General features: G+C 32.0%; 1 protein-coding gene, 1 non-coding gene and 1 pseudogene across 2 annotated transcripts; 2 read left to right on the top strand and 1 right to left on the bottom strand.

The window, feature by feature from the left end:
* Positions 1-354: 354 nt before the first annotated feature.
* Positions 355-426, bottom strand: TRNAQ-UUG (transfer RNA glutamine (anticodon UUG)). Its single transcript has one exon. It is a non-coding gene; the product is annotated as a tRNA-Gln (tRNA).
* Positions 427-4,865: 4,439 nt separating this feature from the next.
* LOC127790563 (bidirectional sugar transporter SWEET12-like) lies at positions 4,866-7,118 on the top strand. The gene is made up of 6 exons (XM_052320133.1): positions 4,866-5,010; positions 5,356-5,392; positions 5,522-5,732; positions 5,849-6,010; positions 6,411-6,530; positions 6,660-7,118. The coding sequence occupies exons 1-6, from the start codon at positions 4,959-4,961 to the stop codon at positions 6,933-6,935; spliced, it is 858 nt and encodes a 285-aa protein (XP_052176093.1). The 5' UTR covers positions 4,866-4,958; the 3' UTR covers positions 6,936-7,118.
* Positions 7,119-16,464: 9,346 nt separating this feature from the next.
* On the top strand, positions 16,465-17,254 carry LOC127791010 (rust resistance kinase Lr10-like; annotated as a pseudogene).
* The last annotated feature ends 9,758 nt before the right edge of the window (positions 17,255-27,012 follow it).

Below are 27,012 nucleotides of genomic sequence, written 5' to 3'. Positions count from 1 at the left end.
GTTGTAAACTTGTATTTGATGGGATCCTGAGAACTCAACTGGGAGATCAATATATTCAAGTCAAACGGGCAACATAAGCAATCGATATTTTTTTTGCAATTGAGGTAATTAATACTTATCCTTTATTTCAATTTTGAAATGTATGATTTTATTATATGCATATGACTATTATTATTGTGTCATGTAAGAAAAAATCTATTTTTATTGTTTATTTATTTGGTTTTTAAAAATATTTTAAACACCGATTTGTTTTCTTAGCAAAATATTTATTTTATGCATAGCAAAAATATTTATAATCTTTGAAGGGTAAAAATTAGTGAGGAATGAAAAATTAAACGTGTTATGTAAAAATCCAGGTCCCACCGGGAGTCGAACCCAGGTCGCTGGATTCAAAGTCCAGAGTGCTAACCACTACACCATGGAACCACTGGATGCTGAGGGACGAATAAATTATAATAATTTCTTTTTAATACGGGCACGAATTTAATCGTGACTCAAGTCAAAGAGTGTATTCTTGACCATTTCTATAATTATAATTATTGGGGTTAATTTAACTCCTTCCATGCACAAACATGGCATGTTGTGATTGGTAAATACTAAATACATCTACCACTGTCTAGGAATTAGGATGTTAATTAAATCTAATTATATATTTACCAAATCAATCAAGCTTAGGTGAGTCATTGGTCATCTTCGTTAAAAAAAATCAATATTTTTTGCATCCTCCTTGCCGTACATGTAAAGATTAACTTCTATTCATAATATTTATAAATTGGAGAACACAAAATAGATATATAATTTTAATATTTAAAGTAATGCTCTGCATTAATATATTATATATTTATATTGATATGACATACAGTTCAATACACAATATTCGAGTATGATAATTCAAGGATCAAAATTCAGTGTACAAATAATATTTTGGTAGATCGATAGTGTTAAATAAGAAATTCAATTAAATTATAGTTGGAATCTGAAAATAATTAAGAAAAAAAATCAGAATATATATGGAAAGTAGGTTGGATTATTATATATAGCACTGAGGTTAGGCAACAAGATGGAAGCATAAATTTCATTAAATTGGTTTACATCATGCCAATGTAATATATAGGTTCTTCCTTTCTTTTTCTTTTTATCTCCAACCAATATATTCATGTCCTCCATGAGACATATAAAATAATATTTTATATTTATCTGTCATATATATATATATAATGTGTACAATTTGATTCTGTGATCAAGAACATTCCCTTTAATAACTGAAAACAAATATTTAATCTGAGCCAAAAAAAGAGATAAATTATTTATTGGGGGTGAATACAAAACTGCTTCGTTAAGAGCCCACTCGAGGTGGATATTTATAGAGTGATTTGGATGTGGAAATATCTTTCTGTGAAAGCAAAGCCCACTCTGTTGTTCACCATCTGTAGCATTTCCACATAATTAAATTGCCTTAAAGTAACCATCAACAGTTAAATAATTAAGAATCTTAATCGTTTGTTAATTAACAAATTAAACCATTCTAATGATCATTCAAGATACGCTAAGTCATGGTCTTTGATTAATATATATACACACACATACCCACACGCAGAGAGTACTGATCACTAGGGGATTTAAGCTTATCCCTTTGGTCTCAAAATTGTATTCTAGTCTCCACCTAGTCCTCCATGATCCCTCCTAACCGTCCTACAAGGACAGATATGGCCACGTACGCCATCAAAGTTATAATAATAACGTTAATTCTTTCTCTTTTGCATATATATCTGTGTCTATATTATGATTCTAAAAGCTATTTACTAGTTTTTAAACTATGATTTCACAACTAAACTAGTGATTTAATTTGGTTTTAGAATTGAATTAATTAACTTAACAACATATATATGTTTGATGAGAGCCGTTCTTAAAGAACCTTAACTCAGAATGCATGTGGTTTCATGCATGGGAATTGGGTTTATGAGCTAACTATAATTTGAAAATCAATGCATGGACAGAAGGGGTACTTAAAAGTGATCTATTCTCGTAATATAAATCATTATCTTTTTAAAAAAATAACAAAAAGTAAATCAGATGCAATGAAATTAAATCACAAGCAAGCAAATTAAATTAGGTGATGGGTAGATGTGGATGGAGTTTTCAGAAGAAGGATTGGAGCCACCTGTTGGAAGGAGAGTTTGAATGCACTAATAAGTACCGAATATGTTTTTGACAGTCAAAAGCTTAAAGCTATGAATATGATAGCGCATTAATTTGATGATGAATTAAACTAAATTAAATATTAAATTAAACTAAAGTTGGGCAGGATTATATATCTTGTTCAATTACTTAATGACTACCTCAGTGCGCTTTATCACACTTGTCATTACCTGAAGATCATCGGATCCATATCAAGGAGATTGATTGATTGATTCCATAGTTCAATTATTTTCTCAATTAGCATTTACACTTCGTTGGGTTAATTGATGATTTGGTACATTAATTAATGGTACTGACAAAATGGGTGTTAGGAGAATCTGCAGAAAAGCTTTTAGCATACGGCTGTAGAGGTGGGCTGTTGAAGAAGATTATGCCATTGCACAAAAATATATTTAAAAAATAAAATAACATTTTTTTAAGAAAAATAAGAATTGAGAGCCACTCAAACTTGCACTATAACAATTTTGAGATTAAGAGGCATTTAAAAATGTCCTAATATGTAGTTTATTGAGAAATTTTAACTATTAGGACAATAATAAAAGTATCGAATGTAATTATATCCCCCCAAACTTATTGAGACACTTACAAATGTTGTGTAAATCCATCAAGATATTTCTCTTTATTTTACATGTAGTGATATTTAAAAATGTCTCAAAAATAACTATAAATTTAAACATGTAATGACATTTAAAAATGTATCGAAAGCAAATATGGTTCTAATTACCTTGAGACCGCAAGACTTTCCTTTCCGCATGATCTCTCTCTCCGCAGTACATGATGCTCTCTCCCCCACTGACGCCCCATGAAATGATCGCATGACAGGCTAAAAAATAACTCTAGTGTACTCATTTCCCATGTGGCTCAAACATTGGACCTCTCATTCCTCGTGCACACGTGTGACCACCTGATCTACAAGTTTCTTCACTAATATATGCGCCCATATTAATGTTATAATAAGACACTTTATCATAGTGTCTCTATTATTGCCTGAAATACAACAATCACAATTTATAATGCGGGAACCTTTGAGTTGCGGTAGAGCGAGGAGAATAGTTGGTAGATGTTTGTTTGTGGAAATGTACGTCGGGTGGCACTGGCCTCCGATTATTTGTTCGAGGTCTTGAATAAACCCTCAAGTGCATATTGGGTAGGGAATTAGTCCGTTCAAGAGTATCTTCCCATGTGTTCGGGGCATAATTGCGCTCACAAGAACAAATTAGAAGGCATGTGCAGATTTCTCATCTCACATATATATGCTCTCTGATGGTTAAGTCAGTATGTGAAGAAAAATAGTCATCTAGGGAAACTCGTAGAAGTTTCGTCGGGTGTATAACAAATAAAATATGCAATTAATGAATATAAAAGATATACCTTTTCCCAAGAAAGATGAGTTATTTATAGTATTTCTATCTGACGTTCGAGATGAATATGAACATGGTGAGTGTAAGGATTGTGGTCCTTAAGTTTAATTCGCATGGACTTGAGAGGAATCCTCCCGAAGGGCCTAGAGAGTCCCCTAGAAAAAGATAGCCTTACAGCAAGCTGTCGGAATGGATTCTTGACCTCTAAGTGGCTTGTTTGGATAAAATTTCGGGACGACACATAATGTTTCAGAAAATTATTTATTATTTTAGAATTAATATAATATCTCTCATAGAGATTATAGCTCGATTACATATGGTAAGGATTAATCCCTTGAGGAGGAGTTGCAATGTAGTTAGCTAATTTCTCTCTACTTAATTAATTTCATACACAATATATAATTAATCAATTATATATATTCATGCGATATACACGTATTAAATGTGAAAGGCAACTGGAGAGAGCATGGACCAAGCCGAAACGTGGGCACATTGGGCACTTGTATGGAGAAAATGGCTTGATAGACACATGCATGGTCCATGCACATTATGTATTTAAATAATCAACTCACATTTACATACATATATATATATATATGTATATCATGCAATTGGAAATTGCATGGTTCAAGCTGTGGCGTGGGACCCATTGGAAACTTCTCCTGTGGATTATTTTATTGGAGTACTTTTTTAAATTGTCTTAAAATAATATTTTATAAGGTATTTTTTAAGAAATATCCTATAAAAATGACTCAATAAGTGTTTTTTGTCATAGTGTTTGGGATACATTAGCTATACATTTGTGTATAGGAATGAATTATATGGAAGTGAACGGTAGTAGAAAATTGAAAAGTTTTGAAATTTGATACTACTACTAAGACAAAATTTAAGATTCAATATAAAATTAATTAAAACTCTATTAAAATTCACTACTTTTTGGGTAATTTACCTAGCTATTAATATATATATATATGCTTGCTAATTGTTTTGTTTTAAAGTTCAATGAGTGATCAAATGAATCATAGACCACTGTTCCCATTCAAATTAGACACCTATAAATTAGACCAGGCTAAGACTTCATTGGAATGTATAGTTCCATCTGGCAGCTACATGTATAGCTAGTGGATGCTGATCAACCTATCCTGTCAGCAGTTTGGTGCAATGTTTTATTTTATTTTATTTTTTTATGAGTTGGGTGCATGATTTTACTTGATTAACGGCATTAATTCTTTCATTCTTCATGAAGTGACTGACTCATCTATATATATATGTGTGTGTCTGGGTGTGTGTATGTACCCAGATTCTGGAAATATTGCCAGTAAGAGAGAGCAAGCTAGGAATCCCTATTGGAGCCCAGTTTTACTCACAGAGAGGTAGCTAGCTCAATCAGAAGACGCAATGGCCATGTTCTCTATGCAGCATTCATGGGTTTTCACCTTTGGAATTCTAGGTAACTAGCTAGCTAGACTAATTGCATAATGTGACAAAACTCTTGTTATTTATGGTATATGCATGAGCTAGGCCAATGTTATTGACCAAGACAAATACACTTTGCAACAACCATGCACTTAGATAAAATTTATTCTCAAATGACCAAGACTATATCCATGATCTCTTCTTCTATTTCTGCCTTCTCTTTTCCTTCCGTTGTTGCTTGGAGAGAATGATTCTTTTTCCTTTCTTGTCCAGCACTATATTGATGATATACACTTGAATGAAGAACTAAACTGTGTTGATGATATATACTTAAATGAAGAACTAACTTCCCTTCCCTTTTCCACCTAAAATATTGCAGGCAATATTGTCTCCTTCATGGTGTATCTTGCTCCAGTGTAAGCCTGTCATATATAGGATATTTCTTCATTGATATATCAATTTTCATTAGAATAAGCCCACAAGATTTCAAATTTTCTTTACTGGATTTAACTAGATATATCTATCTATGAATCATCTTCTTGCAGGCCAACATTTCACAGGATCGTAAAAAAAAAATCGACTGAAGGGTTCGAGTCACTCCCCTACTTGGTTGCACACTTCAGTTCTGTGCTGTGGATTTACTATGCTTGCCTCAAGTCTAATGCCTTCCTTCTCATGAGCATCAACTCTGTTGGCTGTGTTATAGAGACCATCTATATAGCCTTATACATCGCTTATGCGCCAAAGAAAGCCCGGGTACTTGTAATCCATGGATATATGTATGCTTAATGTTCAGTTCGTTAAAGGAAATTATATAGAGTTTTCTTTCAGATCCCCTAATCAGAGTTGGACATATTGAAATATTGTTGCAGATGTATACCTTGAAGCTGCTCCTTCTGTTGAACTTTGGAGGGCTTTTCACAATTGTTGTCTTGTCCCACTTCTTGGCAAAAGGATCCTCTCAAGTCCATGTACTTGGATGGGTCTGTCTTGTGTTTTCAGTTTGTGTATTTGTGGCACCCTTGAGCATCATGGTGAGGCTGCCAAAAAACACCTTTCTTCTTCCCTTTGTGTCCCCTCCACTTTCTTTTCTCCTTGAAAAGGACGTCTAATATGTTATGTTTTGAATAATCAAGACAATATGCTTTATGCATTTGAAATTAAGATTAGGAAGCGAACCGAAAGACAATAAGAAAATAAGTGTAATTTTGTCATCTATATATATATATATAACCCTTGTGACGTGAAAGGAGCTAATAATACTATTACGAAAACCTAACATGACTACATGAGTATTATTATAATTCTTGCTTGTTTTCCTTGGAAAAATCCCAGTTGCTGTTAAATTTTATATATAGACTAAGCTTCCATGCATCATGCAAGCTTTTTGTGGGGGGTAATTAATTAATTACATATATATGTGTATGTATGCAGAGACAGGTGATAAGCACAAAGAGTGTGGAGTTCATGCCATTTTCCTTGTCACTTTGCCTTACACTGAACGCAGTTATGTGGTTCTTCTATGGGCTACTGGAGAGAGATATTTATGTTGCAGTAAGTTAATTAATTAGTTCATCATCAATCTCTTCTTTTAATAACATCCAAGAGAAAAGTAAGCAGTTAATATTATTAATTAACACTTATTAAAGCTTTCAAATTAATTATTAATACATCTTACTGCAGCTTCCAAACATTTTGGGATTTGCGTTTGGGCTACTGCAAATGGTTCTTTATCTGTTCTACAAGAACCACAAGAGACTAGCCTCACTGGAAGAGCAGAAGCAGCTGCCATCCGTTGTTATTATGAAGCAATGCCCCACCATGGCTGCTGACGTACACCCAAAATCCTCCCCAGAAAACAAATTAGAGGCTCATCATGAAGATCATCATCAGAATCTGCAACTGGAAGGTGAACGCAGCAAGCATGGAGAGAGGATGGATGCATCTGATCAAGTTTAATATTTAGTCAACTAGCTAGACCCTAAAGGCGTCAGCAGTACTACTGTTCAATTTTCTTTCATTACTATGTGTACGTAAGGGTGCTATGGTTTCTTGTACATTAATTTCAATCTACCAAGGTTTGTATACGTGGAGAAGTTCTCTGACTTCTAAGCTAATGATAGAGACCTTGTTTTGCTGTCACAGCACTAAGATCACTGGCTTCTAATTGAGATATTATATTGATTATAGTTGTTAATTATATGTATCACAAGCTGACAAATAGTGGTACCAACAGTAACTAGATAGTAATGTGTGCACACTTGGAGTTAATATTTATCTGATGAGCATAGGAGGGTGATTGGTTTAGCTTATATTCTAGGAGTTTATATGTCTAATAATTTATTATTTAAAAAATTTAGATTTTTATGGGGGTATTTTAGTCCTTTACTTAATTAACAAAGTAAGCTTTCTAAAAAAAAGGCAGAAAGGGCACCGGCTTTTGAAAATAACTATTGAGAGAGCCTATAAATTGTTCTAACTTAACTAAACAATTATAAAAGAAATATAAGTTATCAGGGAGCTTATAAACTTCTTTATACCAACATGGTAAGCTAAACACTTATTAAATTGCATAGAACATTATTGATATGCTAGCTCTTACAAAAAAGGGGTAAAGTTTATAATAAGTTTTTATTTTTTCTTATAAATAAAGTAATAGGATATAGTACCTAGTAACAATAATATTGCTTCTCTTTTAATTATGGTGCCAAAGGTGCAAATCGTGAAAATCACCTTTTTGTATTGTAAAGATAAGGTAGCGGGAAAAAACAATCTCCTATGAGTCCCTTACAGAATAAAGAGTTTTTTTGTACTGAAAATACTTAATTATCATAAAAAGAAGGAAATATTGAAATTCAATCAAGGAATTAAAAAAAAAAAAAAAACTCAACCAAGAGCAATACATTATTATCAATACGGAAATATTATTTAGATATTTAATTATAACTTTTTTTATGACACTTTTTGTATTAATATGTCATATATTTATATTAATATGATACAAAATATAATAAATTATTATACAAATATCGTAAGTATCCAAATAATATTTTGGTTACTTTAAAAGGATAGAACATTAATTACCACTAATTCACATTTTAATTATTAGGTCGAGTCAAATACTAAATGCCAATGATGTCTCTCAAAAATTGAATTTTTAATTATTTTTTTAATTTAAATTAAAGATAATATGATAATAATTTAATAAATGAAAAATCTCTCAAATTAATCATTGTCTTATGTCAAGTCTCACTTAGGGATACAATTGCAACTGGAATATGGGAATCGAATCGAAATTGAACCGATCAATGCAGTTAAAAACTGTTTAACTAGGTAATGATTTGATTTGAGGAAAAATTGAACATTATTTCAATAAGTATGTTTTGGTTATAGTTTTCACTAAATCCAAATCAAAACTCGAATCAAAATCGAACCGAATATATATATATATATAATACACTACAAAATAATTGATTTTTTGCGGCGATCTTAAAAACCGTTGCAAAACATGGTATTTTACGGCGGTTTCGAAATCGTCGCAAAATATGATTTTTGCGGCAGTTTTTTTAAACTTTTGCGGCGGTTTTATGAAACCGCAGCAAAATTCAATAAAACATGTTTTTTTTGCAACAGTTTCAAAAAATAGTCGCTAAATTTTAAAAAAAATTAAATTCTGTTTCGCGGCAGTTTTTGAAAAATCGTCGCTAAATTAAAAAAATAATAATTTAAAATTAAAATTAAATTAACATTTGCAGCAGTTTTTGTAAATTATCGCAAAATTCAAAAAAAAATTAAATTTAGCGACAGTTTTTTAAAAAATTAAATAATTTAAAATTAAAAATAAAATAATATTTGCGGTGATTTCCAAAAACCGCCACAAAATTGATTAAAAAATTAAATTTAACAGCGGTTTTCGAAAACTGCTGCTAAATTCAAAAAATAAAATAATTTAAAATTAAAATTAAATAAAAATCTTAAATATTAAAATTCATTAAAAAAATTAAATTTTGCTTAAGAAAATAATTAAAAATTAAATTAATAAAAATAAAAATAAAATCTTAAAAATAAATTTAAAATTGCATTTAAATTAATAGCAAAATTCATTAAAAATCTAATTTAAAAAAATAAAAATAAATTTAACAAAATTTTAATATATAAAATTTTAATAATTTTCAAAAAATATATAAAATCTTCTTTTTTATTTTTAATCAATTAATTTATTTAATTTAACTCAATTACTTTATTTTTAATTTATTCTATTATTCTTTTAAAAAAATCAATTAATAAATATTTTTAATATATATTAAAAAATATAAAATATAATTCTGAAAATTAGTTGTTAGATTAGTATATAATATATATATATGTACATATATGTTAAGGGGTTCTTCGCAGATCAGCCGGTTCACGTGCGCGCGCACATAAGAGGTCTTGGGTTCGAAACTTGGGGAGAGGAAAGCGCGCTGGGATTTAATTTCCAGCATCGCCACGTGGCGCGCAAGGGTTGTGCGGGCTGGGCGGGTTGTGTAACACCCCGCCTTACACGGGCGCGTCACTATAAGGAAATTCTCAGAAAGCCTCTTTTTTTTTTTTTAGTCTGTCACACGTGACGCCATGAGTACAATCTTCACATGCAGATGAAACACCTGTCGCATACAATGGCCGACGCCTGTAGTGAATCCAAGAGCAATCTTCACATGCAGGTAAAAATCCCGAGAACCCCAGTCTTACTAGTTTAACTAACAAGATCCATAGACTTAAGACTAAACGAGATATGATATAACATAGCGAAAAAAAATACATCAAAATGTCGTGGCCTACCACGATTTTCATACAAGTCAATCCTACGTCGAAACATGTGTTACAATGTTACAAAATGATAGCAACAGTATCATATAACCGCTCGTACATATACCAAAATAACTTCTGACAACTTCAAAATGGTACAACGACTAACAACTAGACACTGTCGGCCCCACCGGCCATTTCTTCGACCTCGCAGCAGTCCCTGGCTGAAATGTTGAATGTTCTACGGGTATAACCCAGGTTAGATGATAAAACATCTAAGTGATGGCATGAAACAGTTTACAAAATGCATGATCAACATACGAGCATGGCATATACAGACAAACGACAGCATGCAACGTGTCTAACTTAAGAAATCTCCCTGACATACTCAACCTCCCGTGGAAAAACCATTCCACACACTATTGGGGTTGACCTTGCCGCGACATACTTAATCCCTCGAGTGCCCTACCGTGTCACTTGTTCACCAGAACTAACCTTGTCTCATTCTCAAGAAGATCCCATCCCGTCCCATACGGACCCAACAATGACACAAAAAATGACACCCCGATAATATAAAATTACAAGCCACGCACCGACTCGTTTTAAAAGTAAAAATAGCTGATGCAATATATCACATGTTCAATATGAAAATGATGCCATAATGTACATAAGTGAAACGCCTTTGTAAACACCCCAAGTTCAGGAAGGTATAACCGCTCACTAGAACTGGTCCGACCATGTGTATCCTAAGCTCGAGAGGGTAAAACCGTTCACCAAAACCCACTACACACACTCCAAAACACATTCAAAACAAGGTAAAGGTAGAATCAAACCACTCACCTTAATTCGAAAAAGTTCAATTTTCGCCTCGAAAAACGTGCCACACCTCGAAATTCGTGTAATCCTTCTTCCAACAATCCAATTGATTCCTATTTCACCATTAAGACCTTAGAAATCAATATTTCTATTTTCCCTCAATTTTCTCTATTTTTCTTTATTTTTCAAACATTTCTACCTCTCGAAAAATCATAATAAATACTAAACATCCATTTTTCCCAAATATTTTTACATAAACCATCCTTAAATAATTTTATGAAAATTATAAAATTAAAATCAAGGAAAACATGGCTCTCACGCGCCCTTACGTGCTGGCGCGTGGGTGCGACTGGGGTCCGCGCGTGCACACGCGCTGCTGCCTTCTTCGGTTTTCTTTTCCGGCCACGGTGGCTTTCTGACGATCTCTTTTGGCCAAAACAACAATGGGGCTTTGAATATCTCAATGAGGCGACTTCAATGGACCCCTCACTCGTCGGAAAAAGTCGTCGGAAAGGGGTTTAAAACCCAGTTGCAAGTCTCAGTCCGGCGGCTCTCGCTTTTCTGGCCAATTCACTAAAACTCCACCAAATGTACACGAAACTCTTTGAAAATCTCCAGAAATGATCCATATGACTCGAAGAACAAAAACCCTCTAATCTCTTTGCTCGATTCTTGCCAAAATGAAAGAAATTTCGCTTGATTTTAAATTTGAACCCTCGGCTAAGAACCCCTTTTTATACTCGTTTTTTACCCGATTCCCCATTAAATCTAGCTCGTTCTTATCCCCTAAACCCAAATCCATCCTCCAAACCAATCGAAAAGCCCCAAATCACGAGCTTAAGCCTTCGAAAGATTCGGCCAAATCAAAAATTTCTTCCGCCACCATTTCCAGTCACATCCTAGCATTTTTCGGCCAATGGCGAGTCCCAATAGCTTCATCATCGTCTGGAGCTAGGCTAGCACCTCCCAGGCAACCTTCCCGACGCCTCAGAGGCGGCTGTCGGCGGCCACAGGCAGCCGGTCGGTTTCACACCTTGGTATTTTTGGAATTTTACAGTTTTGCCCCCAGCCAACTTCTAATTGCATTTCCTCCAAAGACTTGATACCCATAGACTTCTTGTTAATTCCTTGACTGCCTATAAGTTCTATATTTTCCATTTCCCTTTGAAATTTCTGAAAAATTCGTCGTTTCGACCTCCCTCGGGTAGTTTATAAAATCTGCACTTTTGCCCGAATGCTCTTAATTGCACGTTTTCGACCTCAAACCTTCGAAAATCTCTTGATTTTGTCGAATATTGCTTATTTGGACAGTTTTACCTTTGTTGGCTTGCTTGACATAGTCTCTCACCTTTCGTTTATGTTTTGAGCATTACACTTTGGCCCGAAACTATTGTAAATTCCATTTTGACCTCGTAATTTTTGAAAATGCTCTTAATATTAAATATTGGGTATTACAGGTTGGGCGCGAGGCGGGCTGGCCTGCGCGGGCAATAAAAAAATTAAATTTTTAATTTTAGCGGCGATTTTGAAACCGTAACTAAAATTAAAAATTTAATTTTTTTATTAATTTTTGCGGCGATTTTGAAACCGCCGCTAAATCACTGGTAAATGCAAAAAAAAAATTGCTGGTAAATGACGATTTTTTTGTAGTGATAGATATTTATTTATTTAATATATTATATATACACATAATATATATATTGACTAATGTATTTTTTTACAAGTATTTTAACTAATGCATTACAAATATATAAAATATTTAACATTTATAAAGTAATTAACAAATAAAAATAAAACTTAATCTTAAATTATTTTATTTTTATCAATCAAATAATTATATCCAAGAAGTTTGAAGTTAACTTGTAACTTTATGCAAAAAGAATGTAACTTTATTAAAGTCTATCTTTGTTTGTTGTAGAGTTATCAAAAAAATTTATGAATACTATTTGTAAGAGTTTGTTTTTGTTTGTTAGTATGGATCAAACTAAAAAAATCATGGTTAAAACTGAAACCGAATGGTTTGGTTATGGTTTTTAATTTTTAAAACCAATGAGTAATGGTTTGGTTTTGCTTTTAGTAATTTAAGTTTGATTTGGTTATGATTTTAGTAAAAATCAAAACCAAACTGAACTATTGCCAACCCTAGTCTCACTAAGGGATTAGAATAGATTTAGAGGAATCGCAATCTCAATATGACTCAATTTTATTGCCTATAAATAGGTATAACTAATTTAGTCTAAAATATATGCCACAATTTAATAACATTCCGATGTGTAATATAACTAATTATTTGAGGTCATAAAATTAATTTGTTTTGACTAATGAATTTTTTCGATAACAGACCACCATGAGTCATTATTATTTTTCTTAACGATTTTTATATTTTTGTTGTTGAATTCCAGGATTGGATCCTAGTAACTGAGATTAAGTTACTAGGGGGGAGAGGGTTCCAACCAGAATCGAGGCATCTAATTTTTCATATATTCATTTCCATCATAAAATATTTAGAATCGTTAAAGTTTGACTCAAAATACTTGGAGATTGATGATACGATGGCCAATCACCTTCCTCTACCTCGAATCAGGTACTTGCAACAAAGTCGGGGACATGCTCCCCCGGGATCACTCCGACGTTCAAGTTAGATTACCAAATTAATACGAGCTCAAAGTATATAGTTTCGAGCTTAGGAAAGAAAAGATTGGATCCCCTTACCCGTTGTTGGTCCTCTCCCTTTTATCCTCTTGCCAAGGTAAGGATTCTTTTTTAAATTACCGGGATCCCTATCCCGTTCTTCGCGGAGCTGGGATCTTACCGATATGGATTCCATAATCATTTTTGAGGAATTCGGGGTAGTTCATATCTCCATGATTCTTGGTGTGATGGTTGATCTCGAGGAATCTGAAAAATCTTCGTCGAGCAACTGGCTAGCCAATGTGGTAAGGCGCATCTGCCATGTGTTGTCTCTAGGCTTAAGTAGGGTGACGACAGGGGAGTGGCTCCTTAGTGGGCACGTGTCATTATTGCCAATGGCTATATTCCTGGGGTATTGGAGTAATTATGGACCAAAGGGTATTTTTCCCTTATCACTTACCCCCCCCCACTCCTCGAGCCCCTTAGCTTGAATAGCTCAAGGAATGTCAAAGTCTCCGAAGGTTCGCGCTCTCTTTTATCCCGAGGGTCGAGGTCCGTCAGGTCCAAAGAGCTAGGGTGTCCTTTCTTCTTGTTCGTGCCTGTAGAGCGTGGTTACTGATTTGTTTCGATGTCAATATCCATTCCCCAGGCGCTGTCCAAACCTTTTCATCTCTCGAGCCGCACAATTTTTGGGTAATTAATACTCATCATTACCTGCCCTTTGGTTTTCCAATCAGGGCCTTAATAGGCGACTCTTATCCTTCTATTTTATTCTTCTCCCGATCATTTTTCTGCTTAGCTGGTTGTCGTGTTAGCGAGTAGTCCTTCCTTCTGCATCTTCCTTGCCTTTTCTTCAACTTTCTGCGATGGCAATTACTAGATCCGGAAGACTTAACTCTGCCGGTGTGGAGCTTGTTAAATTGGAGAACCACCATGATTCTTCCATTCCCTGCCAATGGATGAGCAAAACAGAGTGTCAACAATTCCGAGAGAAATACAAGATTCTCGAACAGTGGAAGGTCAAGTTCAACACCAATCTACGAGCATGTCATCATGTCGTTGGCCGTCTCTGTCTCTATAAATGTGTCTTTGACAGGGGCTTTTGCCTGCCCCCCTGAGGGAGGGTCATGTTGCTTCTCCAACATCTCACCATCGTTTCAACCCAGCTATCCCCTTTCGGGTAGAGGTACCAATGGGCTTCATTATTATCTATAGTTTTGGTAAAATAGAGCATTTGGTAGATCTTTTCGACTACTTTTTTTACCACCAACCGTGATCCAGGGGGTTGGATTTCTATCTCACCCAGAATTGTGAAGGATGTTTGCCTCATCGCGTCCAAGGAGCGTCCTGAACTTGAAATCAAGGCCTCGACACTCATACAATCCGGGGGGTCTAAAGACTCAGACGACTGGAAAGAGTGTTTTGTCTTCGTCCACCCCAGACTATCCGATTCCACACAAGAGATTTGGTCTGTGTGCAATGGGTGGATTCTGGACACCAAACACAAATGTCCGAATGTTGAGGATATTAAAGAAATGGCCTTGGCCATTAAATTTAAGAAGTCGTCTAGAAATTTCACAGGTTTCTTTTCCACGATCTCTGGTGCATTTAAGTCTTGCAAATTGCAATCTATCTTATCACAACTTTCCTCGGGAATTTGGTAATCTATCTTCATTTCGGATATTAAATTTGAGTTATAATCCAATTTTTATCCCCCCAGATTGTATCAAGGATCTTTGTGGGCCCAAGAAATTGTGGTTTGAATCATGCACAAGGCTTTTATAGCTTAATGTGTTGTAGCAAAAGTTAAAATAATTGTGGATAAGAGGAAGCGAATTGTTGGAAAAGATAAGATTTGAATCATTGGACTTCCATGCAATAACATTTTGTTATGAAGATTGTATAAGTCTAGTTCAGATTTGGGGCATATTCAAGTTAGAACCCTTAGGTAGTGGAAAAGATAAGATTTGAATCATTGGACTTCCATGCAATAACATTTTGTTATGAAGATTGTATAAGTCTAGTTGAGATTTGGGGCATATTCAAGTTAGAACCCTTAGGTAGTGTTGATGCACAGCTAATTAAAATTTGGATTTGGGTTGTGACTTTGAAACCTTGAAGAATTCACATGTAGAGCTTTTCTCAAATGTTGTGTCCATCAAAAAGAGGCTTCCTCTCTAGGTGTTCCCCACTCTCTCTCTCTCTCTCTTTATATATATATATATATATATATGTGTGTGTGTGTGTGTGTGGTTTAGGGATTGCATAAACCTCATACATTTTTCACTTATCTTATAGGAAGTAAGATTCTTATCAGGTTCAATCTTAAGAACACTGTCCTCAATATCTTTTACTATACCTTCCCAAGTTAAGTGCAAAATTCAAGTTTTGTCTGTGTGTTTTATTTATGCGCTTTTTCATTGCTGCTTGTTCCATTGCTTCATATTTTGGATTGAGTGATTTTGGAATTGTTGCAATTTGTGGGATGGGTGGAATTTGTTGAGTCAATTTGCTCATATTAATTAAGTTTTGATGATTAACAAAAAGAGTATTTTTAATATACAAATTATAGTATTTTGATGATTAACAAAAAGAATATTTTTAAATATATTAATTATAGTACTAAATTATTTTTGATTAATTTATAAAATATTTTTTATAGTATATGTATTACCAAAAATATTATTTTTCATTAAAATTATTTTTTAATTAATTTTAAAACACATAAAAAATTATATAAAAATATTTTACCTTTATTACAGTGATTTTACCGTTGCTACAGTGATGATACAGTGATCGCTACAGTAATGATACAGTATGAATAAGTTGAAGATGAAAAAGTTTTTGGTTGGGAAACTATTTCCTCGCACAAAATTACTTGTCTTCGCTGCCCTTTAATCATTGCTTTGTTGAGTTTCCGATTTTGGTTGATGCCTCTATAGATGTCTTCATCTAATGCTGCTGGTAAGTTTGTTGATGAAGAAATAGTTACAAAATTCTTACATATCAAAGTGTTTATCAATTGACAAGGCCTTGAAAACTTACCATTGCTTTTAATGTTTTTTGAGATGGTACAACCATCATAATGCCAGCGGCACTTGCAGGCTTTGTCCTGATCGTGTGCTGTTGTGTCAAGATTGGAAGAAGAGCCACTGTTTCAAAACTGAGAGCAGCTGTTGCTCAACCAGCCCTGGGTGATGTTGTTCAAGCCCCAGGTCATGTGGTTCATGTGTGAGAATTTTTTGCTCTTACAATGAAGAAGATCCTTGAAGACCTGACAAAGGAGAAACCGACTAGATTCACAGCCCAAGAACTGTGTACCTTCACTTCCAATTACTCCACAAGGTTGGGTTCAAGAGGCTTTGGCATTGTCTATAAAAGAAAGTTCCCTAATGAGGTTAAGATTGAAGTACAAATCCTCAACAGGACCTCAAATGGAAGAGCTGAGGAGCAATTCATGGCTAAGGTGACCAGCATTGTAAGAACTTACCATAGAAATCTGGTCAGGCTTTATGGCTTTTGCTTTGATCAATTCATGAGTGGCCTAGTTTATGAGTACATGGAGAATGGATCATTGGACAAGTACCTGGTCAATGATACGTAAGCAATCGAGGAGTGGGAAAAGCTACGTGAAATTGCAATCGGAACAGCAAAAGGCGTCCCGTACCTGTACGAAGATTGACAGCAGCGCATCATTCACTATGATATAAAGCCTGTAAATGTCCTCCTAAACAAAAAGTTTACCCCTGAAGGTCGCTGATTTTGGGCTGGCAAAGCTTTGCAACAGAGACAGTGCCCATGTATCTGTGTCTAGGTATCGAGGGACTCTTGGCTACTCAGCACCGGAATTTCAGCTCAAGAACTTCCCCATAACGGATAAATGCGATGTCTATAGCTTTGGGATGCTGTTGTTCGTGATAATATGGAGGATGAGGAATGCCCGAATAGGTTCCACGGACAGCTTGGATTTGGTTTCCAAAACAAGCGTGGGAAGAGTACGAGAAATGAAAGTTGGCTGCAATGTTGTCGGGGTGTTGGAATGAGGAGAAAGATAGGAAGCAAGTGGAGAAGGCGACTATGGTGGGTCTGTGGTGCGTTCAAGACTCGCCTAAAGAAAGGCCGTCGATGAGCTAAGGGGTGAAAATGCTAGAAGGCAGAGTAGAGGTGATGCCACCTCCTAAGCCATTCCATTACTTGTTATCTATTTCCATGACTAGGCCTGATGCGCCCTCAAATGGGAGCAACAGTTCAGACATTTCTACTTGGGCTAGTTATGGAACGAATTCGTGTCTGTACAAGGACAACACGCCCATCATGCCCAAGTACGAGATTCAAATAGCCAGTAACACTACCCCCTCCTAAAAATAGAAAAAAGATGTGTTTAACAGCCCCTCTTATTTTTACCTTTAAACGTGATTTGTGCCTAATGCCATGAGCCAAATGAAAAGCCCTTGCTTCCATATATCAAGTTAATACCTAATCTCAATCAATGCTAGCTATATATCAGGTTGGTCATCTCTCTTTCTCCCTTTCCCTCAGCTGCCGTCATAAGAAGCCATTCCTTCTAAGGAAGCCTCTTTCCTTCATGGAAATAATTGAATAATTAATAATAAAATTTGATACTGAATCATTTAAAGGTAAGCAACAATAACAATATATCCAGCCTTTATCTCATTATGTGAAATCATTTAAAAGTAAGCACATTAGCAATTTTTATTTGAAAACTAGTGGTGAATCCATGTGATACATGGGAGAGTTTAATTTAAAAATAAAAAATAAATTTATTATTTTATATAATTTTAACAAAATTGATAATTATATTTTTTTAATCTTTAATCATTTATTAAAATTTAAGTTTAATTAATTATTCACCATTTAATATGCTAATAAAGAACACTTTTAATTCAATATACTGTCATTCAATGTGTTAAAGAATAATTAACATATTATGTAGGTCATTTGACAATATATGTATAATTTTTTTAATTATATTATATTTATTTATAAATAAATATTATAAAATCTATAATATATCCACTCAAAGACGTTCATTATTTTTTATTTATTATATTATAATTATAAATATAAATTAAAATTCTTAAATATGAGTAAGAATACGTTTTTTCAATAATAATAAAATTTTAAAAATATGAATTTTGATTTCTTCCATAGTCTTAAAACTATGATACCTTAAATATTGATTAACATTGAAAAATCCTAACATTTGACAATCTTAAATAATTTTTTATGAATTTGTTAACATATCACATTTATCACTACAAGAAAACAACAATTTATAGACGGATTATTTTGAGATGGATTTTGAGACGGAAAAAAATCCGTCTCAAATTATAGGCGGATTTAGAGACGGATTAAAATCCATCTCTAATTAGAGAATGATTAATTTCCGTTTTTAAATCCGTCTCTAATTAAAAATATATAAAAAATATGTTAAGTGACAAAATAAAAAAAAAACTACAAAACTAAAAAACTCCAAAATATATAACAAATTTAATATATATATATATATATTAAGATTAACAATATATTAAGTTAAAAAAATTAAATATAAATAAAAAAATAAATAATTGATATAAATATATTAAGTTAAGATGAACCCAAAATATTAATTTATATTTATGTGTATAAAAAAATAAAAAATATATGAACTATGCAATTAATAGTTAACTATTGGTAATATTTATTAAATGTAAAAAAAAACTTATATTTTAATATTATAAAACTCAATAAATAAAGTAATTGTTTAAAAGATAATTTGTATATATTTTACATATAAAATAAATAATTTATTGTTAATAATATTTAAACTTAAAACTATTTCTAAATTTAATAGTTAATGATAATTTTTTTAAATTTTACATAAGTATTTATTTAGCATATATTAATTAATTAATCATTTGCTTAAAAATATGAAATACTAGTTTTTTTTTTTTTTCGTCCACTATAGTTTAGTAGCACTTCACATACATATGTTTCTATTTTTAAATTACATGCATATGTTTCTATTTTTAAACTACATGCATATGTTTTTAGTATTTATTTTAAATTTTGTAATAACATTTTAAAGTAAGATTAACAATATATATATATCAAACAAACATAATGACACTGTATATTTCCCTATAAATTAATGTTTATATAGTATATATCGAACATGATTTTGATTACTCATCAAATTATACATAATTTTAAATATATTTTTTTATAACCACATTAAGAAAACAATTCATAAGTTTGAATATATTTGTTTATAAATATATTAATAAAATGATCCATAATTTTATAAAGATATTATTTAATATAAAAGAATCAAACTTGATATTATTTAATATAAAAGAATCAAACTTGATATTATTAAATAATATCAATATATCATTAATAGAATGTGTTGATAAAAATATTTGTTGTGACTTAAAATTAATCAGCTAATGCATGACGTTATTTTACTTGATTAATGTTTTATTTGTAATGAAATAAAACATAAACATTTAAGGTGTCAATTGATTATATACTTGTCTTACTCAATTATATAATTGATAGAATGACATTAATATATTAAATATAAATAATATTCATAAAGTAAAAGGATGAAACCAAGAAAAATACATCAAAATTTAAAATCTTGATATATTACACAGTTAATACTAAAAATAAGACCTTTCATTAGTTAATAATAATTTTTAATTTATGTTTGTTTAATCAATTTTCTTTTAAAAATTCTTTCAGAATAATTTGGTTTCGAAGTAATCCTAAACAATAAGTAAATGAAATTCATATGGTCGAGGTACATTACTAATATATGTTTATTTTAATTAATATCTGAAATAATAAAATAATTTTTTAATTATAAATACTTAATTCATATTGAATATATTTAACTAATATCAAATATTATACATTATAGAATTAAAGGATTACATAACAATTTAATTAGGCTAGGCTAGCACTCTACTCGTTCATCCACACCCACTACCACCCCTGATAATCGTCCGATGATATGTCCATTGGGTTTTTCGTAAGTATCCCTTATCTAACTAATCAATTTTAACTTAAACAAAGAAATTTTCATTTTAACACATTATTTTACAAATTAATGTGTGTTTTAACAGGTTTGATAATAATTTGTGCAAACGAGATATTTCCCGAATTATCCAAAGTAAGTTTGAGGGGCCATACCCGAGTTGAAAGAAGACAAATCTTGCTGTTAGGGAGATGTGGTATGGCGAGTTTAAGGTAATGTGTTTCTTTAGTATATCTATAGTTGATGGTTTGCTTTAGTAATGTCTAAATTTAAATTACCTATGGCTTATAATCAAGTGAATGGTATGGAGATAGTTTGGTAAAAACTGATTCATATTCACAATAAAATAATACTCATGTTTTTTATTTAAACGTTTTTTTATTATCTATATCCTTGTATTTTTTTTAATTATAGTATTCATTTATGCATGTCTAACTCTGCTATTATTGCTTAGAAAAAGGTTTTTCTTAGTATATGTATTTAACCTAAAGTCTCGAGAATAAAAATGCTTAGAAATAAATGTCCCACAAGTGCAGACAAGAATATTTTTTTACCATGTGTATTATATGAGTTATAGATGCTTGCTATGAAAAACCCTTGCATTTTGATATATAATTGATTTTTTTAAACTTTTATTTTATCTTAACATTACAAAAAAATTGGTCTTGGGATAGTTCTTTGGAACATCAAATCAGGGCTAATTTTGAAAAGATGGCTTCCGATCGTATGATTGATATTTTATTTCGTGTCAGAAAGGATTTGAATAAAAAACCTTCGTGGATGCTGCTTTTTGTATTTGAAGCCCTAAAGGAGTATTGGAATTCTGCAGAATTCAAGGATAAGTATGAAAAATGAAAGAAAAACAGGGCTTTAGACGTAGGAGGTAGTATGCATACATGTGGTTTCGTACCCATGTCTGAGCATAAAAAGAGATTGGTAATATTTAATATTATATTTTATTTTATGAATTTTTAAGAAATAATAATTTCTGCATTAACACTTTCTTTTTTCTTTGTAGTCAAGACAATTTGGTCGCCCACCTACACAAGCTGAGTTGTTCCTCGCAACATATAGAAGGAAAGACAATTCCGAATTCGTTGATAGGAGGTCTGAGGATACTTATGTAAGTATACATTACTTGTGTCTTTATATTATTTTATTATGCTTAATTGGCCTTTTTATAGTATAATGTATTTCATACATGTATCCATGATGCTTGCAGGCTAACTTTCAGACGCGACAACACGAGGCATCATCACTGTAATGCCCCGTTTTCCTGGGTGCGTTATATCTTGGGACAATTCCGGGACAATAAATTTTTTTCTTTCAAGCACTAAACCTAAATCACATCATTCCTCGAATCCGTCCCAGAATTTCCAATCATTTTTCTCAAAAGAGAATCACTATACACATCAAATGCGGAAGCAAAGATCAAAACCTGATATCTTAACATTAATTATAAATAAATTCAACATTCCTCAAAACGTTCAGAATCTAAAGTAGCAGAACTCAAATATAGGGGCTACATAACATACATTTCATTTTTCATGCATCATGCTAAGTGCCGTTTCATGCCTCATTTATCCTCGAGTCTGCTATAATTTCCACCTGGAACGTTTGAATATTCCAGGGGCAAAACCCAAGTTAGATGATGAATCATCTAAGTAAGGGTACATAATGTTATGTCATGTGTGTATGCAATGTCTTACCTCGTAGGTATCAACTGCACCCTCATGCTACCTACCATTTTAGCGGCCACCTCTGTCGAAGTCGGGGTGTATGGGTGCACCCTTGGTAAGACAGTGGTGCCAGTTCGTACTCCCTACGGACTCATATGCGTGTGATCAATAACATCAACGTGTATTTATACATTTCATAGTCATGTCATGTATGCAGTCTACGTGATGGATACATATCAAGGCATGTCAATATGAAGAAAACATTTTCGAGGAATATAAACTACTTACAAACCAAGCATTTTTCATAAAACTAATTTTAATTGGGGAGTACCACTTACCTTCTCAAGCTTATCGGGTTACCTCGATATCCGTGCCTTGCCTCGTGCATCTCCTCGATTTGCGTGCCAACCTCAAAATTTGACAAGTCACTTCAATTTAAGCCTTAAAGCATCCTAATCACCATAATTATTTAAATAAACATTAAAACATATTTTTCCATAATTTCTGGTATTTTCTTTAATTTTCTTTCTATTCCTTCATAATTTTCCTCAATAAATCCAAACTAAATATTTCTAAAATATTTTCTCAAATATTTCACTACGACAATTCATAAAATAATATTCTTGAATTTTTGAAATTTTCTAGAGAATTTTAATTACCTTGACTTAGTCTCTTCGGCTTTCTCGATATGAGTGTCATAATCCCAAAATGTGTGCCCTAACCATTTTCTCCCCCAAAATCTCTGAAATATTAGTAAATATCCAAACCCTATTTTTCATAATTTTTCCTATTTTTTCTTTTTTTTTCTTTCTTTTCTTTTTCTTTTCTTTTTTCTCTTTTTCTTCTCTTCTTCCTATTCATCTTCTCATTCCTTTCTTTCTGCAACTCACGAGCAGCATTTCTTCTCTTCCTTTATTTTTTTCCTTTTCCTTCTTTCTTTTCTTTCTTCTTCTTCTTCTTCTTCTTCATCCTCTTCCTTTCTTCTCTTCTCTTCTCTTCTTCTTCTTCACCCGCGGTTGCATGCAACCAGCACCTGTGCATGCACAGCATCGCGGCCACCGCCGCTTGCCACCGCGCGCCTCCCCGGTCGCCCCCGCTGCCTCGGCCTTCCCCTGCTCGCGTCGCCTAGCTTGCTGTCGCAGTGGTTGCTGCTTAACTGCCATGGTTGCCCTGCTCCACGCGCTGCTACTCTGCTCGAGCTTGCGACCATGGCTACCACAAGCTGCTACCTCCCACTCGGCTCTCTTTGCTCCAGCACACACACACACACACACACACACACACTCTCTCTTTCTCCTGATGTTTCGATGCCTCTCAATCGATCACATGCATCCCAATTTATAGACCTCCCTGCCTTGGCCGCTACTCCATTCGATTACATTTATATATATATATATATATTTCACTGTTGCATACTTGCCCCTACGCACACATCAAGCTTGGCCAGCAAGCTTAAAATCTTTGCTCCCAGATTTATTGCTCAAATTCTGCAACTTGCTCTCCAATTGCATTTTCAATTTCAATTTGGCTCACTGTTTCACGCCATGTATATAACATATTTCTATAATCAATTTGGCTCACTGCTTCACGCCATGTATATACACACATAAATATTTATAACATATTTCTATAAAAAATTACACATTTTAAATCCCTCATACGAGAATAGCACATTAATCCTCAATTTTATCATAATATTACTTGGGTAATTCCCTTATTGCCACTATGCACTTAAACCTCAAATTAATTTACATTTTAATATTAAAAATTCAAAATTAATAACTTTAAGATTACTCGATAATGCTAATTTTACCTCAATATCCTCACCGGGCCATTGTTTCATCCCGAAATCACTTAAGGGTTGTTCGTTACACAAAACCGGAGCCCCCGTAGGATTCCGTTGATTTTTCAAGAACCTCATACAACGATTTAGTTTTTCAGCCTAACTAGCAGCTGTATTTTAGCTATATCGAAAATCGTTTCCGATCTGATTTCTTTTGATACCATAAATTCTATCTCGGAACACTCATCGAAATCATATCATTTTCCTTAGACAATTTCACGTCGAGGCACTCCCTGCAGTCAATTTGATACTTATAACTACTATTAAATCGATTTTTTAGTATTCTAAACTTATCGAAATTTCGTGGCAACCTCGTACGAACATAGGGTATTACAATCACAGTCATCGACTGTTGGCTATTCAGAAGATAGTGATGCTGGCCAGCCCTCGCACCCAACTAACGATAGATCCTTATGGTTGGAGGTTGCAGGCGATAAGAAAAAGGGTTGTGTTTATGGAATGGGGTCAGAGGCACATATAATCTCCAGTTTCTACTATGTACCGACACCATAGCCATCGCCACAACCGTCGTCGTCCGTCTCACTATTAGATCAAATACAAGATGCTGTTCGGGCAACAATATAACCATTCAACCAGCGAATCTTGGCTATTGAAGATAGACTACATCACCGTTCTTCATCTTCGTTGCCCCATAACCCTTCGGATCATTAGCATGATCCATTATTTGTATGGATATGTAATATGGAATTGTAGACGATTATGGATTTATAGACGTTATTTGTATGCATGTTATTTGTATGCATGATATGTTATTTGTAATTGTTATCAGGTTGAATTTTATTTTTTTTAAATATTTTATTTTTTTAATTATATCTAAATTTGAGACAGATTTAGAGATAGATTTTTTTTGTCTCTAAAATCCGTCTCAACATGCGATAAAATTTTATTTTATTTATTTTATTTTTTTTAAATTTGAGACGAATTTAGAGACGATCTCTAAATCCATCTAATATTCATCTGAAACCCGTCTCTAAATTCGTTTGAATTTTGAGACGGAAAAATCCCTCTCAAAAATATGTCTGAAAATTCGTCTCAATTAGAGACGGAAAAATCCGTCTTAATCAGAGACGGAAAAATTCCGTCTCAATTAGAGATTGAAAAATTTCATCTGAAAATCCGTCTCAATTCGAGATAGAAAAAATTCATCTCAAAATCCGTCTCAAATTTACATAGGGCATTTTACCGTAGACCAAAATTCGTCTCAAAATTCGTCTTAAATCAGAAATTCGTCTCTAATACACTATTTTCTTATAGTGTTTTCAAGACTATAATATAATTATTAAAGTAATTAATAATTAATTAATCACCACCTTTGATTTAATGTAAGTTTTTGAGGGAAAAAATTCACCATTCATTGATACTTGGCAAAATACTTTGTTTAACTATCATATTTTAATATTCTATAAATATATATAGAATAAAGATATAAAAATAATATTTTAAATAAATAGATAATTTTATATGACTTAATTAATAGTTTAAGTTGTCTATTAATATTTCTCATAAAACCTATGCAAATTTAATACAAATTTTAGAGGCAAAAAACAGTTTGACAGATTTTTGGAGGGAACAAAAATTTGTAAATTATTCTATTTTAATATAATGTATTATATATTATTATATTATACAAAGATAAGATTTTATTTAATGGGTAATTTTTCATGACTTAGTTAATATTTTAAGTGTCTATTCATATTTCTCATAAATAATATTTATTTTTGATTGATTGACGGATTAATTGATGAGAAGATCTAATAGAAAATATTTATTTTTGATTAATTAATAGTATTGAAAAATTCATGCAAGTTTAATACAAATTTTAGATGTAAAAAAAAGTTTGGCAAATTTTTGGAGGGAAGAAATATTTGCATATTATTCTACTATATATTATATATAATATATAATATTTATATTATATTATATAAAGATAGAATTTTATGTAAATGAATAATTTTTTGTGACTTAATTAATAGTTTAAGTGTTTATTCATATTCCTCATAAATAGTATTTATTTTTGATTGATTGACGGATTAATTAAATATTTAATATTCACATAATAATGTATTAAAAATTCCATGATTAGCACTGAAAAACTTGTGTATTTAAAATTTATTATTAATTTTATAATAATTAGTACATATTATTTCAAAACAATTAAAAAATTTAAATTATTAATGTAAATTACAAAATATAAATTATTAATACAATAAGTACTAAATGCAAATCATTAATACAAGTTTTGAGAGAAAATTTTATTACTACTTATTATTTCAAAGTAATTGAAAGATTTAAATTATTAATACAATAAGTATTAATTACAGATCATTAATGCAAGTTTTGGGAGAAATTTTTTTTTTTCAAAACTATTCTACTTTTATATATATAAAGATTAAAGATATTGATAGAGCTTCAAATTCAAAATCTCTAAATTCAAAATCTCTAAGTTATATAAGAATTCATTTTTTAAATAATTAAGAGATATATTATATCATATTATGATTTTTAATTCTTAACATTATATGACATTGTTTGAATATATTTTTTTTATAATAACTAACCCACTTAGTATGTTTAGATGCCAAATATAATATGTTTATATTTGAAAATTAGAAAATCTAACTAAAATTAGAATGATGATATTGATTTCGAAATGAATGATGTAATAAGAAGAATGGTCCAAACACTCTCCATTTTTGCTCCGATTGAGCTCTCTAATTGAGAATAAATATTTACTATCGTAATACAAAATTTTAATTTATAAATTGAAAGAATTTTGAATTTTGACACTTTAAAAACATTTTATTTTTTTAAGAAAAAATATAAAATAAAATTATATATGAACGAAAAACTTGAAAATTAGAAAATAAAAGGTAAATTACAAAATATTCATGAATTTTGCCATGTGTATTAATTATATAGTAATTTTTAATTTTTATTAAATATATATATTTAAAAATTTATAATTATAATAATTATATAATGCTGTTATATTTAAACTAACAACGTGATTTTTTTATCAAAAAATTGTATTTTTTATTTTTTTAATAAAATTTATCAAAAAAATAAAAAATGAGAAATTTCAAAAAAAAAAAAAAAAATTGAGCGAATTAGTTTTTATTTTTTGAGGCTTTCGGATGGAAAAAACTGATTTTAATTAAATTAAAAAGACTATTGTATCGTTGAAAAAATCGAAAAATTCCATTCATGTCCCAACAA

This window comes from Diospyros lotus, chromosome 14 (genome assembly GCF_014633365.1).
Source record: "Diospyros lotus cultivar Yz01 chromosome 14, ASM1463336v1, whole genome shotgun sequence".
Classification (NCBI taxonomy): Eukaryota; Viridiplantae; Streptophyta; class Magnoliopsida; order Ericales; family Ebenaceae; genus Diospyros; species Diospyros lotus.
The sequence above is the reverse complement of the archived record's forward strand: the minus strand, read 5'-3'. Positions and strand labels throughout refer to the sequence as shown.

What these genes read in the sequence shown, in the direction of transcription:
- LOC127790563 (XM_052320133.1), top strand. Translation starts at nt 4,959, where the DNA reads ATGGCCATGTTCTCTATGCAGCATTCATGGGTTTTCACCTTTGGAATT. An exon ending in TTTCACCTTTGGAATTCTAG is followed by an intron (nt 5,011 to 5,355) that starts GTAACTAGCTAG and finishes AAAATATTGCAG; the next exon opens with GCAATATTGTCTCCTTCATG. An exon ending in ATGGTGTATCTTGCTCCAGT is followed by an intron (nt 5,393 to 5,521) that starts GTAAGCCTGTCA and finishes ATCTTCTTGCAG; the next exon opens with GCCAACATTTCACAGGATCG.